The sequence below is a fragment of the Gopherus evgoodei genome, chromosome 12, assembly GCF_007399415.2.
Source record: "Gopherus evgoodei ecotype Sinaloan lineage chromosome 12, rGopEvg1_v1.p, whole genome shotgun sequence".
Taxonomy (NCBI): Eukaryota; Metazoa; Chordata; order Testudines; family Testudinidae; genus Gopherus; species Gopherus evgoodei.
The window spans coordinates 36,056,402-36,073,631 of NC_044333.1; the positions used below are offsets into that span (position 1 = coordinate 36,056,402).

The following is a 17,230-nucleotide window of genomic DNA, read 5'->3' on the forward strand; positions in this document are numbered from 1 at the left end:
TAGTCTCTCTGTCTCAGTTCCCCATCTGTCAACTGTAGCATCTATAAAAGGTTCCTTCCTATCTCAGAGGGGTGATGTGAGTATAAACACAAGAAAGACTGTATGGCACTGGTCTGATACTGTGGTAATGGGGGCTATCTAAACACCTTAACTAGAATGTTTGTGGCAAACAGCTAAAACAGGTTGTGAATATCACAGACGTGACTTTGTGGGGGTATGTGTGTGTGTGGTGGGGGCGGTTTGAAGGAAAGTCTGATAGTCCCATTTGTTTTTATTTATTTTGCAGTACTCACCTGTCTAGAGAGGTTTGAAAGCTCACTGAAGTCAATGTAGGCCTTTTCATTAGCTTCATTGAGTTTTGAATTAGGCAGCAAGTACTACACACACGTGAAGCCTTATGTGTTCTGGCCATCTTTGAGACTGATTCCCACCCCCTCTCCGCTGGCACAAGTGACTCCACCTGGCATTTTTACAAGGGCAGATGGCAAATGGCAGAGACAAGTGTCACTGAAGTGACCCGAGTGCTAAGTGACATGACCCAGAGCTTTGTCCTGAAAGAACAGCTCAGTGTGTGAATACCTCACTGCTACACTTTTCAAAATGTTTACACAGGGCTTGCCATAAACCACATGGTGTTGAACTGAGGATGCAATCCAAGCTGATTTAGCCCAGGCCTTATCTGCGTCATATAATCATGATACAGGACACAGACACACAGGTAGAGAGAGAGAGAGGTAAAGGCTCGCCCTCTTCCCCTCCAGCCTTCTCTTGGCACTGGGAGGGGACTGTGGGGGAGCTAGGTAATGATTTGTCACTCCAAGGTCTTGGGGTTGTCTCTCTTTTTGCAAAGGAAACCTTGGCCATGATTGACAGCAGGGCTGTTTTGGCCTGTTCCGTTGCTGTTGACAAGTAATAATGAAGCTTTGTCAAGCCATAATGGATATGGATATGCCAGATTATGTCGAATCCCTGGACTCCTCTTACACCATGCTGGAGTTTGAAAACCTGCGGGTGCTGCCAACAAGCACGGGTGAGATTTCTGCTCAATTCCTCTTAAATAACCCCGGTTACCTTTGCGAAAAAGTCGAACGCCTAGAAAAGATAGATAGGAGGTGCAGGACAAAGGGTGGAAGGTGTAATATTTAAGGCAAGTAACTATCCACCTTTGTTGTGGCTGTGGTTGTGTTCAGGCCAGAGTACGATCGTTCCCTTCAAAACTGAAATGCATAGGGTTGTTTTTTCTTCATTTATTCAGCCCCCTAGTGTGCTAGGTCTGATGCAAATAAAGACCCTGCCAGAAGAGCTTGCAGTCTCTTGCGAACAGTTTCAATATCACTGGTGCTCTGTAATATGCATTCTGTTTTATATCTAAGGAGCAGTGAAATTACTTCGCACACAAAGAAAAAATTGTTCTCCTAAAATGACATAGACATAAATGTATGGCGATACTTCTGGGAAAAAAGACAAGTGTATATTAACTTGGTTTGAGCAATTTAATCCTTATAAGCACTATCTATGTTGTTACTCATAAAATACTTTGTGAGCTGGGGTCACTTATTCAAAGGGTTTTAGCTAATAAAGTAAATATCCAAATGTTCTGATCACCTACCTGGGAATTACAGCTCATTTACTAAGCTTGACCCAAGTCTTTTCAACACACAAGGAACATGGCTGTAATGTGTGCTTGACCCTAGCAAATATCTGCCTTGTCCAGAGAACTCCAGGAAAGTTGCAAAGCGGCATTTGGGACTGGAGCATTCAGAAGTTTGTTTGATGTAATTTTAAATAGTAAACGCTCTTCTAGAAACACTAGTCGGCCATCGCCTGAAATGTGAGGTGAAGGACATTGTAAATTATGCAGTGTAAGGCCAACATCATAAATAAAATTGGGAATAGTCTAGCCTGCCTGGATAGTCTAAGTGAGTGAAATGTCAAGAGGTTTAGTCTAGTTACGATTAATTTCTTACTGCATCACTTATACTTGCTCATTAGTGGTTTCATCAAAAGGAAATCAGGAACAACAGCTTTCAAAATGTGTTTTGCCAGCAACTCAAAATTATTATGCATGCTTATGTGGGACACAAAGGATTTCAGAGCTTATGTTCAAAAGAAAATGAAAAGGCCCAAAGAAAATTAGAATTGTAAACTGGTCTCAAGAAAAGTTCATCCTTTGGAAAAGGATTTTTGAAAAATTTGGCAGCTCAAAATTGAGTATATCAGATTTCATGTTATTTTCACTGAACGGTTTTCATGTAATACTATGTCTTCAGTAAACATGTTTTGCCCTGGCACTCACTTCTTGAACAACAAGATACATTTTTTATCCATTGCACAAATTGTCCCCAAATCCAATGTAACTGTGGCATAAAACCCTATATTGTTGTGGTGTTTCATTAGGTGAAAATTACAGGCTCAGTTTTTTCTAAAGGCGAAGGCTATCTAGGTTGGTATTGGGCTATTTGCCTTATTGTTAATAAGTAACTGGCTCTCTCGGGAACTAGCTGTTTTGAAATTAGCTTGTTTGTCTTTGGTAAGTAGCCTCTTCTACTGCTTGTAAGAATAGTTTTAAAAAGAGAGGTGAAATCTCTATGCATGAAAATGTTTTCTAAACCAACAGCATTCAGGATGCATGACTTCCCAATCTGTTTTAGCAATATTTTTACAAAGTATTAAAATAGAGAAATATTCTCACTTTAGAGAGTGTTTATAAAAAAACAGAGAATTAGTTCATATTAAATCAATATACATTTTTTAGGACCCTAGTTTGCCTCACTGAAACCAATGGAAATTTGGCTCTAGACTTTAGTAGGAGCAGGAGCAGGTCTTCAACATATATATTCTAATGAATTTAGGGCCTTATTCTGCATTTACAAAATTCTGATCATCTTTACACTGATATAAATCCAGTGACTTCAGTGGAGTTACTCCTAATTTACCCCAATGAGAGCAGAATCAGGCCTTTAAGCCTCTCTCTAAAATCTGTAAATCACTTAATGAAATTAAATGGCAGCAAATATAAAATAGAGAACAGGAAATTCTGGGTCTTTTTGTGATTTATAATTAACCTGTGGAACTCACTACTGCAAGATATTATAGAAGCCAATAGTGATTACGGGTTTATTTTAAAATATAAGTAAGATATAAAGCTATATTTAAAAATGGAATGTGTAATTATACTTACTTCTTTTTTTTTTTTTTTAAATCTAGCTAAGGGCTCTCACTCCTCAAATTTCAAGGCATAAAATGATCATGAGCTGAGAACAGGAACTTATTTCCTTTGTGGAGTCTATTAATGCACTATATTTGGATGGCGTACACTTTCCTTTGAAATATATAACACTAGTGATTCTAATAGACAGGATACCAGACTAACAGGAAGATTGGTCTGTTCCAGTATGGCAGTGGTAGAGGGTGTTAGTCGAAATGTTTCCTTAACATTTTAAATCATCATAGTTTTGTGTTTGTATAAGTACGGAAGTTAAGGATAAAATATTATGTTCAAAGAAGCTCAGTGAAATTGTCAGTTCTTCTGGGTAAAGCTAGTGAAATTGGACACTTGTAAAATACTGTGGCAATATCAGAGGCACCTCTTGAAATTTGACTTTCCCATAAAATCAGTATTTGCTTTATACAACTTATTAACGATAAGTTGCACCCGCAAACTAATAATAAATGGGCAATAAGTTAAGTGGAGCTAGCTAGCCGAAAGGTGAGTATATGTAATGAAAAATTTCAAAGGAAATGAGCATTTGTCATTTATTTCAAAGATTTACATGATTTTTAATGACAATTTCAAAATGAAATATTTGGAATTTTTTCAATAATTGTATTTTTTTATTTTCATGAGGGGAAAAAAAAATTTTTCTCTTGCTTTTCTTCTATTCTCCTTTGGAAATTGAGAGGAGAAGTAAAAAAGCAAGAGAAAGTATTTTTCCCAATGGAAATTAAAACTTTTGTAAAAAAAAGGGAAATTTCAAGGAAACTAGTGTTGTTTTGTAAAACATTTTTGCTTTCTTTGAAATACCATTTGTCATCAAAATTTGCCATTGATTGAACAATTTCAACCAACTCTTAAGTTAACCTTACTTTTTTTTAACTATTATAATTTTCTTTTTACATGAGGGAAGCCTATGAATTAATTCTGAATCTTCAAGCTTCTTAGTACTTTATATACAATTGGCAAATGTGGTTAACGTAGCAATGGTTCATTCACAAATGAATAAAAGAATTCATTGTGGGAGTGGAAGAGGGCATTAAAATTTTGTCTATTTCAGATAGAAAGAGTGACCAAAAAAAAAAAAAGATGGAAAATCAATGTTAGTCTTTTCTTTCCTTTATACCCTGTTATTAACTGGAGAAATATTCCTGATTGGTCTAATCCTGTTTTATTTTAACTTGGCTACAATTGCATCTATCTTGTTACTTAGTTCTTTATGTGGTGCTCATCACATATTTCATCACAGATATCATTTTTCCTGTAAATTTACATTAATCACTTGGCCAGTTGCAGTATAAATAAAGCTCCCGTCTTTGGTGATTCCTTTACCTACCATCGCATTCAACCACCAAACTGAGTCTGAAGAGTTTAACGTGACCCTTTTAAAAACTCACTCTCAGCCAAGCTGCAATCTGACCCTTGTACAGTCATAGTTAAGGACAAGTCCAGCTAATGAAGATAATTCTAAAGCAATAAGAAATGTTCTACCAGTCAGAGGGTGTGAATGCCTGAATATTCCACAAGTTATCAAGCATGCTGATAGCTCTCTGATAGGTCAGTTACTGTGTGAGTTTAGGAACAGTTAATCTAGGCTGGTTTTGATTTTGATCTTTAAAATACCTCAGATTGTTGGGGGTTGCCAAACTGATTTATAATGTATTTGAATTGTATCAGAGTGACGTTTCAAAGTAGACTCCAATCCTGCCTCTGAATTTGCATGCTGCCATTTTGGAGCTGGCAACGCCACTCACATTTTTGTGTCCTCCCCAAATTTAGATTTACAAGCAAAAACTGAAAATCTGGCACATTTAAATCCAGTTTTAGTGCATTCAAAATTGGTAACTAAACACTATATGCACCCCATATGCCCCTTTTGCTATATCACTTTAGGTGCATAAACAGTTTTTAAAAATGAGGACTTAGATTACTGCAAAGATATAATAGCTCAATCTGGGGCATGGATGGAAGGCTCTATCAAACCTCTACAGATAGCCACTAAAGACTTTATCATTACTGGAAGTAGATCTGAAAAGCAAAATTCAGATCTGAAGTGAATTCTTAGCCCTAGTCCAAATTTTGAGGCATTCAAATCTTGGGTGTTGATTAAGGCCCATTTTCTCTTCTTATTTATTGTTTGTATTGCAGTAGTACCTAGTGGACTCCACCAAGATCAGGGCCCCAATCTAAATAAACAAAACAAAAAGGTTGGAGGAGAAAGAGAGGTGGCTGTCCAAAGGCAAGAGGCAGTTCAATAGCTAAGCTGAGAATTAAACCCAGGTAGCATAAATTTTACAAGGAGCAGTAGCTGAGTGGTTAAGGCACTTGACTGCAATCACAGCAGTCATGGATTCGTCTTGCTCAGTCTCACACTGAAAGGTTACTGCCTGCTCACACAGCTGCAGAATGGGCACCTGTTCCACAAGGTTAGGGAAGTTAAAGGTAGTTAGACATGATGGTAGCTGCATCAGTCTGTTGTGTACTGTTGGCTGCAGAAACAGACATGGTGAGCCATATAAGACCGACTTTGCTCTTCAGTCTCAGCCACAAGACCACCCTTTCTCTCATTTGCTGTAATTGCATAATTTCATTTCAGCCATGCTATGCTATGCTTATACACAGTATATACTAGAGATAATTTCTGGTCTCCTGTCTAGACCTGAACTTTCCTCAGTTTGACAGAGGTTTTCATATAATTTTTAGCTATCAGGCTAGGCTATAAATTCCCAGATTTTATGTTGATGATACATCACTTCTGAAACTCAGGCAAGTCTTGGATTTTGAAAGTAATTTTTCTGCCAGAGAATTTTGGCAGCAAATACGCCTCAGTGATACTCCCAGGGAGTAGATTGATATTTTCACAGAAATGACAATTCTATTCTGTCCAGAAACCATCCAGGACTAAGATCAACTTTTGAGATTGTATCTAATGACTGGTCTCTGTTGGAAAGAATGCCATCAGATACGTCCTTCTAGCTAAAGACCAACAGACTTCTCACAAGAAAAGTTTTAGGAAAGATTCTGTTTAAAGACAGTTCTGTTATATTATGGAGACAAGCAACTGTAACTGTTACACAATGCTGTGTTTTTATGTTGGACTAAGTATGTGTCCTCTAGTGACTATGTATCTCTGTCTTTCTTAGTACAGCTCAGTCCACCCCCAAATTTTGTGTAGCTTGGAAATCCAGACCCAACGTTTGCAACTTCAACACGTGTCTAGTGACATTTTCATGAAAACAGGATTTTTGTTATTCATTTGCGCTTCCTTATTTGGAGTCAGTCAGTAGTTTGTGACAGGGGTATAAATAGTGATTTGACATTTGTACGCACACTGGCTGAGCTGCTAACTACTGCCAACTGTATCACGATCATCTTCTGAAAAGGACACGTCATTGCACACAGAGGCGTGGACTTTGGACTGATTTACGCTGCATTGGGTTAATGAATCCTGGCCTAATTTTACAGCTATACAATTCCATTGAAGTCAGTGACATTTTCATGGGTGTATATTAGGGCAGAATTTGGTCCTTAACTTCAAAGAGATCATGAGACTCCTATGATGCACTATGGTGTCTCAGCCACAGGGAGAGACTGTGGTGCATCATGGGAGGTGTACTCTGGCCAGAACTGGGTCCATAGAGGAGGATGGAGAACCCAAAACTATAACTCCCACTAGGCAGATACAGAGATTAATGCCAACTTGAAACAAAATGAAATGTTCAATTTTCAGTTTCCTAGTGGAACATTCTCCCAACTGATCTTTTCTCACAGAAAACTTTGATGAAACCTCTTCTGATGAGAAAATGTTTCATTCAAAGGTTTTCGACCGGCACTAATAATCTTGAACTTTGTGGGTGTACTTAGATACAATGAGCTCCCAGTGTGTTAATAAAGGGCCAGATTATGCCCCACCTACTCACTGAGTAATGCCTTGCTCACTGAAAATCAATGGGACTGCTGCTGAGGTGAGCTACTACTTGGTGAGAGAAAGGCTAGCAGAACTAGGTCCCAAAAGTCTGGAACTGAAGCCTGCAGCCGTTGCTCAAGCAAAAGTCCCATTGACTTAGGACCAGGTAGGGAAACCCTCACTGATGTTGTGAGCAGTTACTCACCGAGCAACTTCAACACAATGACTCTTGTGCGTAAGAGCTCTCCAGGGTTTCACAGTCTGGCCCTTTGCTGAGATATTTGCCCATAAGAACAGCTCTATTGAAAAATGAAAAGCCCACTGGATCCAAATTCTGTCCCGAGTTGCCTTGGCCCATCGCCACTGAAGTCAACGTGGCTTGCATAGGTGTAACTGAGAGAATTGAGCTCCTTATTTATCGTTTTTGTAGTGCAACTTTTTTTCACTGGAACTCAAAATCAAATAACCAGTGAGACTTTGTTCATTGTGGTCTGGATAACCATATGTTTGCTCAGAGAAGAAACTGCAGCTGATATTGACACAATACAGTACACTGGAGATATTGTTCAGAGTGAGTTCATCCTGTGCTTAACCCTCACCAATGTAAGGCTGGCAAGATCAGCGTAAACTTGGGTTATCTGCTGCCTATGGGCTTTAACTAGTGAGATATTGAGCACCAGTTCCAAAGGGCTGACCACTCACCACTCATTGACATTGGGGAAAGCTGGGGGCACTGCACCTCACAGAATTTGAGAAGTAGCAAATTGTGAATCCTGCACATACTGTTGGCTAAGAATTCTGCACTTTTTATTAATTGTTATTTATTTATTTTATTATGTTACCTTTTGTCCCCTATCCCATATGTGAGGTTTACTTGTTTGCCTCATCCACCTATTACACCTTGTCATTTCGTTTACGAGCATTTGGGGGCCAGGGCTGTCATTTTTTATGTTGTACAATGCCTAGCACATTGGAACCCTGACTGGCTTGCTCACTAGGCACTACCACAATAATATTAATAATAATAATTAATTAATCATTAACGAAGAAGTCACTAAAGCTAGTACACAATTGTTGGTGGAAAAAGTATCTTCAGCAAAAATATTGCATTTCATCAAAAATGAATGTCACTTTTTGGGTAAAAATGTTTGTTTTTTGAAAACCAAAGACGTAGGTTTTTATGGGAAAAACCTTTTTTTTTTAATGTGAAATTTTGATGAAAATGATGAAGCAAATTTATTTTTGAAATTTCCCTTATAAAACAATTGGCATTTTCTGACCACCTCTGATGGCCACCCATTCTAACTGGGAAGAACAGTCTCAGAGTTTTAATTCTGAGTATCCTTCAGTGTTCTGTGTTACCTCTTCCTGTTTGGGCTTGCTATTCTCTCTTGGGTTTTCTCCCTCTCAACATGATCTGAATGGAGGTTTCTCCACTATCGGTTTGATCCTGAGAAGTGCTGAATGCCTTCCTATCCTATTGACTTTGGTGATGATCTCTCGACATCACAGAGTCAGCCCTATATACTGAAAAGCTTGGCCCTGACTAATACTAACACAAACCTTCCACCAGGGCACCCCTGAAGAAGCGATCTGCATCATTTGGCTCTTTCCAAAAGTGTCTCATTTCCAAACTGCACCCATAATTATAAGGATTAAGAGGAAGTCTGGTCTTGTGGTTAAAGTCAGGGCAGAATTTTCAAAAATGTGTAACTTGTAAGGGCCAAATTTTCACAGTGGTGTCAATTTCATCCTCTAAAACTTATGCCTGCAAGTTTTGGGAGTGCACGAGATGTGGATTCTTAATGTTAGGTATCTAACTGCCTAACTTACACACCCAAACAGCTCCCATTAAAGTCCATGGAAAGACATTCATTAACCTTGAGGAGGGGGAGGGATAGCTCAGTGGTTTGAGCATTGGCTGTTAAATCCATGATTGTGAGCCCAATTCTTTCGGTGGCCACTTAGGGATCTGGGGCAAAATCAGTACTTGGCCCTGCTAATGAAGACAGAGGGCTGGACTCAATGACCTTTCAGGGTCCCTTCCAGTTCCATGAGCTAGGTATATCTCCATGTATTATTATTATAAGGCAAGGGTAGATGTGGCTTCTGGGCTTGTTGGAAGAAATTTAGAAGTTGTTATCAACAAAATGGCCCTGTGCACATCCTTATTAGTACTTCGAGGGTCCTGAAAATAGTAAGGGTTCCCCATCTGCCTAGAAGCAATGGCATAGGAATGGTGTGTGTACATATGTTTAGGGCAGAGGGCAAGGGTATACAATTATGTGCATAGTTCAATGCTTTCATTTCACCCTGGTTCCTGCTGAAAAGGCCTAACTGACTCTGTGTCTGGTCTGCAGAAGCCATACCAGCAGAGTCGACAAATGCCAGCCTGCTTGCCAATGGCATCAGCTCCTTGTGCTCCATCTGCGGGGATCGTGCCACTGGGAAACATTATGGGGCTTCCAGCTGCGATGGCTGCAAAGGGTTCTTCAGAAGAAGTGTCCGCAAGAATCATGTCTATTCGTGCAGGTATTAAACACTTCTGGGCTTTGACATTGTAAGCTCTTTGGGGCACAGACCATCTCTTACTATGTCTCTGTGCAGTGTCTGGCACAATGGGGCCTCTCTCTCAGTCTGGGCCACAGGCAGTATTGTAATATGCATAATAATAATGAAATCTGGTTTTCTGAGGACAGGATTGGAAGCCGGGAATTCCTAAATTCTAATTCCATCTCTGACCTTGATTCCTTATGTTACCTGAAATAATCCACTTGATGTTTCTGTTTCTCACTTTCCCCACCTGTAAAATAGGGGACAATTATATCCCCAGAGAACTTGTGAGGATTGGTTAATGTATGTAAAGCACTAAGTACTATTATCAGGTTCTCACTGGGTGACCCAACGATCTTAGCAAATGTCAAAGCGGTAGGAAGCCAAAGTTCCACAGCCTGGTTTCCAAACAGGGGAATTATTGCATTTTCTCTGTGTTAATTACAATTTAAATCTGCAGGTCTCCAAAGCCTGCCCTCCTCTCTTTTTTCATTTTGTTTTTTAAAAACACATAAAGGCTTGCATATTGCCATACATTGATTATTTTACAAAAATGGGGCAGTTATGATTTCTACATTCTGGCATGGAGAAGTATACTCAGAAGGATTATTTGCCAGGAATGGGCCATAAATTATACAGCAGTTTACCTTGGTTGTCCTTAGAAAGATGATGTTTACTTAAAAGAAGGGGAAAAAAGTATAGAGGATTATTCATATAGAACTGGAACTTGAAGAGTTTCACTCTGCTGCAGCGATATTCCTCAGTTAAAGAAGTTCCAAACTTGTAAAACACTTGCCTCCCTGTTTGTTTTAGATGAACCTGCATATAAGGCACTTATCACTCCAGAATACTCCATCCACAGAAGACAATGGGTTTGATGGATTGCACTTTCCCCCCAACAAATATATTTAATACCAGCAGGAAAATGGAAATTTCTTCAGATTTCTCAGAGCTGCTGCTCCCGTCTTCCCAAGAGCAAAGTAGTTATTTCGCTGTATTATCCCTTTAGAATCCATGAATCACAGTGTGATACTTAGCATCTTAGGGAAGAGCTTCTGATTCAAATCCAACTCAATGACAGCAAGCATTCTCCAAGCATCCTCTGAATTGTTATTTGGGCCATTCTGTCCTTAGTTGAGCTCAGAGCAACATTGTTTATCACAGATGTCAGTTCCTCAGAGAGTTCTTAGGTTGTTAATCAGGCTCTGTGCCATTCTGCAAAACCACCCCAGATTTTACAATGGATGTTTTCTGACCATACAGAAAAACTTTAACAGCTTTTTCCAGTGGTAGATTCATGCTCCATTGTTCTCACTTTTTAAAAATTGTCATGTGTACTTATTGCTCATGAAATGTACCAGGTTGTGGTTTCTGGAGGCTGAAAATGCTTTATCTAGCCACAGAACAGGTACAGCAGAGGTGGCCTGGATTCACAATGCCCTGTCAATGTGTGTCAAGTATAAACTAGGCCTGGTTGAAAATTTTTCATCAAAACTACTTTTTTGACAGGAAATTGGGTTTTCCACTAACTAAAAATTTTTGATGACAAACTAAATGCCTGAAAAATGAAAAGCTTTTGGTTTCCAGTAAAAAAAAACCAAACAAAAACCAACCACACATTTTGACCAAACCCCAGTATTTCTATTCTTAAAGGCACCACAGTGCCACATGAGAGTTGTCACTGGAGGGGTTTTACCCTTTGTCTGAGGCCTGTGGGTGTGGGTCACTTGCTAGGATTATTTGGGCATATCTCACATAATCATTTCCCTGCCATTGTGGGCCTCAGGCATTAAGTGTACCTCGGTCCCTCCTATTCTTGCCTGTGGCACTTAATATTGTCTGTGTCTCCTGAGGGCTATAATTCTGTGGTCTAATTTCAATTGTTGGGTTTAGTGGCAGGTGTTGGAGGCCTGAATTTTCTGTATTTTATAGACTAGATGATCTGATGGTCCCTTCTGGCCTTAAACTCCATGACTCCCTGATTCCCAGTCTCCTATATGGGCAGGGCTCCCTGGTGAGACTATATCTCCCTTGGTGCACTATGGGAAGGAACTCCTAGCACACACTTCTTCCCTGTTACCAAGACCACCTATAGACAAGACAGAACAAGGGATATGGTAAAAAAAAGTCCCCAGCCTGCAGAGCTTTTATTTTTGCCAGAATTTTCAGCAGAAGAAAAACCTTTTCTATTATATCATATAAAAGAAAACTTTGACACACAGAGTTGTTTCAAAAAGGAAAACTTGAAACATTCCATTCCAAAAAAGTCAAAACGGAACATCTCAACCTTATGAGAAAGCTTAATTCCATTTCCCCCCCCCAATGAAATTTTGTCAAAATCATCACATTTTCACTAAACATTTCACTTTCGATGCATTTCGATGCACTTTCAGCATTTTCCAAGCCCTCTGCCTCCCCCAAATACCGTGCGGTCATAAAATTTCTGACCAGCATTACCTACAATAGAAGTCACGTTCCATGTAGGAATGATGGCGTTACTGTTGTGCTTTAATTTCAGGCTATAATTCTGTGGTAGAGAGAGTGGCTGCCTTCTCCTTCTATACTGATTGTAGCTCAATAACTCAAATTTTCAACCCGCTGCCTTTTTACGTATGGTCCAGTGGCTAGGACAGTAGCCTAGGAGTCTGCTAGAGGGGAAGTAGCTTGCCGGAGGTCACTGCTTCCTCTCTCACTCATTGTCTGTCTGCCGTGTCTGCTTAGGGCAAGTCTACACTACAGCCTAAGTCAATATAATTTATGTTGCTCAGGGGTGTAAAAATGTCCCATTTCCCCCTCCGCCCAAAACGATGCAAGTTTTGTGCTGTCCAGGCCAGCGCTATGTCTCCCGCTGAGTAGCTTCTGCTTCTCGCTGAGGTGGAGTAATTATGCCGAAAGGAAAGCACTCTCCCATCAGCATAGTGTCTTCTCCAGGCATGCTACAGTGACACAGATGCATTGGTGCAGCTGCATCGAGGTAGCACTGTAGTGTAGCCTCGCCCTTAGATTGTAAACTCTTCAGGACAGGGGCTGTATTTCACTGCAGCTTGAAGCACAATGAGATTCTGATCTTGTCTGGGGCTTCTAAGTGCTACTGTAATACACCTAATAATAATTTACAGGACTTTCCTCAACGTTTGCCCTGCTCTCTTCAGGTTCAGCAGACAGTGTGTGATAGACAAAGACAAGAGAAACCAGTGCAGGTACTGCCGGCTGAAGAAGTGTTTCAGAGCCGGGATGAAGAAAGAAGGTAGGTGCTGTAAAGTTTTGTGTCCTCTTTCATTTCAAAGCTATGTGCTGTCTCCCACCCTATACCCGCAGCAGTAAATGTCACAATCGTGTTTCCATTTACAGAGCAGAAGCAGATGGTTCCCTATGAATCAGTGAGCACTTTATTGCTCTCTCGCTGCAGAAAGCTCATTATTTTTTTTTGCAGCTGGGGGGAGTGATAGCTGAGTGGTTTGAGCATTGACCTGCTAAACCCAGCTGGGGTTGTGAGTTCATTTAGAGGGGGCCATTTAGAGATCTGGGGCAAAAATCAGTCAGGGACAGTTCTTGGTCCTGTTGGAAGGCAGGGGACTGGACTCATGGACCATCCCTTCTAGTTCTATGAGATAGGTATATTTCCATTTTAAAAAAAGAATTCAATGTAGAGCCATGATCCTTCTCTTGAAGCAGAAAGTCCTTTTAATATTTATTTTTCTAAATGCATGTTTAGACCCTTTGCTTCTTTCCAGTTAATTCACTGTACAGTACAATGAATTAACAGTACATGTGAACTTTGTAGGGCATCCTCCATAACATACTACAGTGGCAGTGTAGTCCTTTGTCAAGGAAAGTTCTTGCAAAGCACAGAGTACTTGGATTCTATCCCTGGTTGTACTGTGTGACTTTGAGCAAGGCATTTCCACACCTGAGCCTCTATTTCCCATCCCACCTTTTGTCTTATCTATCAAGACTAAAGTCTCCTCAGGACAGGGATTCTCTTCCTCTACATCTACCACAATGTGGCTTTCTTTAGGACTGGGTAGGAAACAGTTTTCCTATCCCAAGAGAATTGCTGACATTTCAAAAATTTTCACATTCCAAATCGGGATAAAGAATAAAAATCTTGAAAATGCTCGTGAACCAAAAATTTGAAAAATAAAATTAAAAAAAATTGCTTTGGGTCAATCAAAATGTTTCATTTCAGATAATTATTTTGAAACATTTCATTTTGATTTCAAACGTTTTTCCTTTAAATTTTTTTTTAAGATTAATTTCCAAAAAGTTTAGAAACAAAAAGCTATTTTGACTCAAAGAAAAAAAGAAAAAAAAAGAATAGAAAATTCCTGGTTCAATATTGTTGACCGCATTAGCTGTTTTTGGTCCTAGGCTATTAGACAGACAGGGTGCGTGACATCAGACCACCAGTGGACAAACACTTTTCAAAAGACAATCACCCTATTTACGATCTCTGTCCTGTTCAAAGGAAACCTGCACGACACCTTCAAAAGATGAGTCTGGGAGTTAAAATTCACAGCTTTGCTAGACATTCAAATTCACGGTCTTCATAAAGACATTAGATTTATATGTTTCAGAGTGGTAGCCGTGTTAGTCTGTATCAGCAAAAAAAAAACAGGAGTACTTGTGGCACCTTAGAGGCTAACATATTTATTTGGGCATAAGTTTTCGTGGGCTAAAAAAACCCACTTCATCCGATGAAGCCCACAAAAGCTTATGCCCAAATAAATGTATTAGTCTCTAAGGTGCCACAAGTACTCCTGTTCTTTTTACTAGATTTATAGTTTATTACACCAATTTGTACCCCTCAAATCCTCCTTTTTGTCCTATGACTGCAGAGGCATTAATTGGCCACTTCACCTTGAATGGTCTCCTGCAATATGTGTTAACTACTTATGCTAGATAATCTGTTCCATCCTGGCTTTAGCTGTGACCTTCTCAGAAGTGGAAAAGAGCTCTGAATAGCTTGAAAGCTCATCTCTTTCACCCACAGAAGTTGTTTCAATAGAAGATATTACCTCACCCATCTTGTCTCTCTGGTTGAAGATTGTCCAAACTGGGATGTTTCAACAATTATGAAACCATTTTAACCAAAATAGTCTTGAGTCTGGTGTTTCGTCAAACCTGACACTGTTTCATGAAGAGTTTTGCTTTCAATGAATCTGCATTTTCCGACAAAAATACTTGTCTGATTCAGAGGAGTGTTTTGAGATTTAATTGACTGATGAGCTTGTAGTCCTTTTTGGTCTATAACTATAACTCTATGATTGTGATACTAGCCCTGTATTAACCTGGAATTAGGAGAGCTGGAGAATCATAGGACTGGAAGGAACCTCAAGAGGTCATCTAGTCCAGGACTAAGTATTATCTAATATAGGTCCAGGACTGCTCCTGTTTATGTGCAGCACCAACATGTCCCTCATAGCTCTCACAACAATTAGGTCTTAATCATACTCCTATTGAAATTGCTGGTGAAGCTGCTATTGACTTTCTTGGAACAGGACAAAGGCCCTTATTAATATTGCTGTCATGCTCAGCCTCCGTTTGGAGACTGCCCATTTAACTGCAGCTTGTTCTATCAAATATTATCAGATGCACTCTGACACATTTCCAACTGGTTCACAAGTGAAGAGATAACTGGGGAATTGTGATGTGTCTAAGCAGCATCAATTGGCAGGAAAGACCTTTGTACCAAAATGCTGTCATAGATTAGGAAAATGCTTCAGCTGAGATGCTGCTTGAAAGCCTTGAATAGCTACTTTACCTGAGTTACACTATGAAAAACACTGCCTTGCTATTTACTATGGTATCTCCGGCACCTGATCATCTATCACCTGCTTGATGGGACATTGCTGGTGATACTTCTGCACCTAGATTGTAAACTATTGGACAAGGGTTACTTTTAGCTCTGATTGATTCCACTCTCACTTTGACCGGGTTCACATGTATTTAGTGTGCCTGCCCACACACTACATACATGTGAAATCTCAGGCTGTTTGTTTGCGCAGCTGAAGTAAAATATCATCTTCTTTATCAAATATCTTAAGAGTGAATAATCTATACCAGGGTTTCTCAAACAGGGGATGCTGCTTGTGTAGGGAAAGCCCCTGGCGAGCCGGGCCAGTTTGTTTACCAGCCCCGTCCGCAGATCTGGCCGATCACATCTCAGCTCTCCAGAGGCTTTCCCTACACCGGCCCAGCTCTCCAGGGTCTTTCCCTACACAAGCGGCAACCCGTTTGAGAAACTCTGATCTATACCGATACAAGGCTGTGTCATCATGACTACAGAGTATGATCACCACTGCCACACCTACTGCTGAATAAGTTCAGGTGCAATCCTAGAAACTTTGTGTTCCTAAAATGTTTTCATCTTGACGAAACTCATCAATAACCTGGCATGTTGGGTCTGGAGTACAACAATAGAGCTGGGTGGGAACTGTTTTTTCCATCCTGCAAAACATTTTTGAGTTCAGATTTTTTTCCCTGTCTAAAATCAGACATAAAAGTCAAAATCTCAAAAATATTCACGAACCAACACATACATCTATTTTCTTTGGTTTGGGTCAACTGAAATGTTTAGTTTTAATAATTTCAAGATGTTTTTTGTTTATCTGTAAGGTGGTGAGGGGACGACTCACCTCTGTGGCGCCTCTTGCTGGTCATCCAGGGAATTAGCTCTTCCAGTGCTGAGTGCCCTCTGCAGGCCAGTGTCTCGCCTGCCGCTGACCCCAGTGCCCCTCTATGTCAGGGTTCTGCCCTGGCAGTAACCCACACTCTGGGTCTCCCCACCCAAGAGAACCCCAACACCTTGCCTCAGTGGCCACTGCCAGTCACCATCTAGCCCCTACTCCCTAGGGTGGACTTCAGTCTATAAACCACTCATCATCAGCAAGGGGGCTTGGACCAGCTGCCTCTGCCTATCTCTGGGCTGCCTCTCTGCAGCCCCGCTACTCCTTTGTGGGCCCTTCACTAGGCCTGCAGCCTGGGCCTTTGCTAGGCTGGAGCTGCCCAGCTCCCTCTGCCCTTTCCCAGCACTGCTCCACCCTAGGTACCCTCCTCAGCTTTCCAGGCAGCCAGGTCCACCTCTCTCACAAAGCTACAGAGAATGCCTTTTTCAGTCTCTGGACCTCAGCCCTCTTATAGGGCCAGCTGTGGCCTGATTGGAGTGTGGCCTCACCTGTGGCTGTTTCCCCCAACCAGCCTAGCATTTCTCCGCCACAGCCCTCTCCAGGGCTGCTTTAACCCCCTCAGGGCAGGAGCGAGGTAACTACCCCGCTACATGTAAAATGTAATGAGTGTTTGGTTTCAACTTTTTCTGGACTAATTGGATTAAATTTTTAATTTAAAAGTCATTGCAAACCACAAAAACTGGAATTTGACATTTTTAAAATGTCAACGTGGAAGATTCTGAAAATTTCAGAATGGTATTTCTTGACATTTTAGCAAGTTGAGAAATTCATCAAACCCAATCTTATTTCCCAGGCAGATCTGGTTTTGACAAACTGGAATTCGGGATTTAGGGAACCAGGATGTTGTTATCCAAACTGGCATTTGCC

At 40.4% G+C, this 17,230-nt stretch overlaps 1 protein-coding gene across 1 annotated transcript in view; it reads left to right on the forward strand.

The window, feature by feature from the left end:
* Positions 1-918: 918 nt before the first annotated feature.
* Positions 919-17,230, forward strand: part of LOC115660315 (hepatocyte nuclear factor 4-beta-like) — a 40,728-nt gene continuing 24,416 nt past the window's right edge. The window contains exons 1-4 of the mRNA XM_030581609.1: positions 919-1,030; positions 3,380-3,393; positions 9,499-9,653; positions 12,827-12,921. Of these exons, the coding sequence (XP_030437469.1) occupies positions 937-1,030; positions 3,380-3,393; positions 9,499-9,653; positions 12,827-12,921 (358 nt within the window). The 5' untranslated portion in view covers positions 919-936. The remainder of the gene's footprint in view (positions 1,031-3,379; positions 3,394-9,498; positions 9,654-12,826; positions 12,922-17,230) is intronic.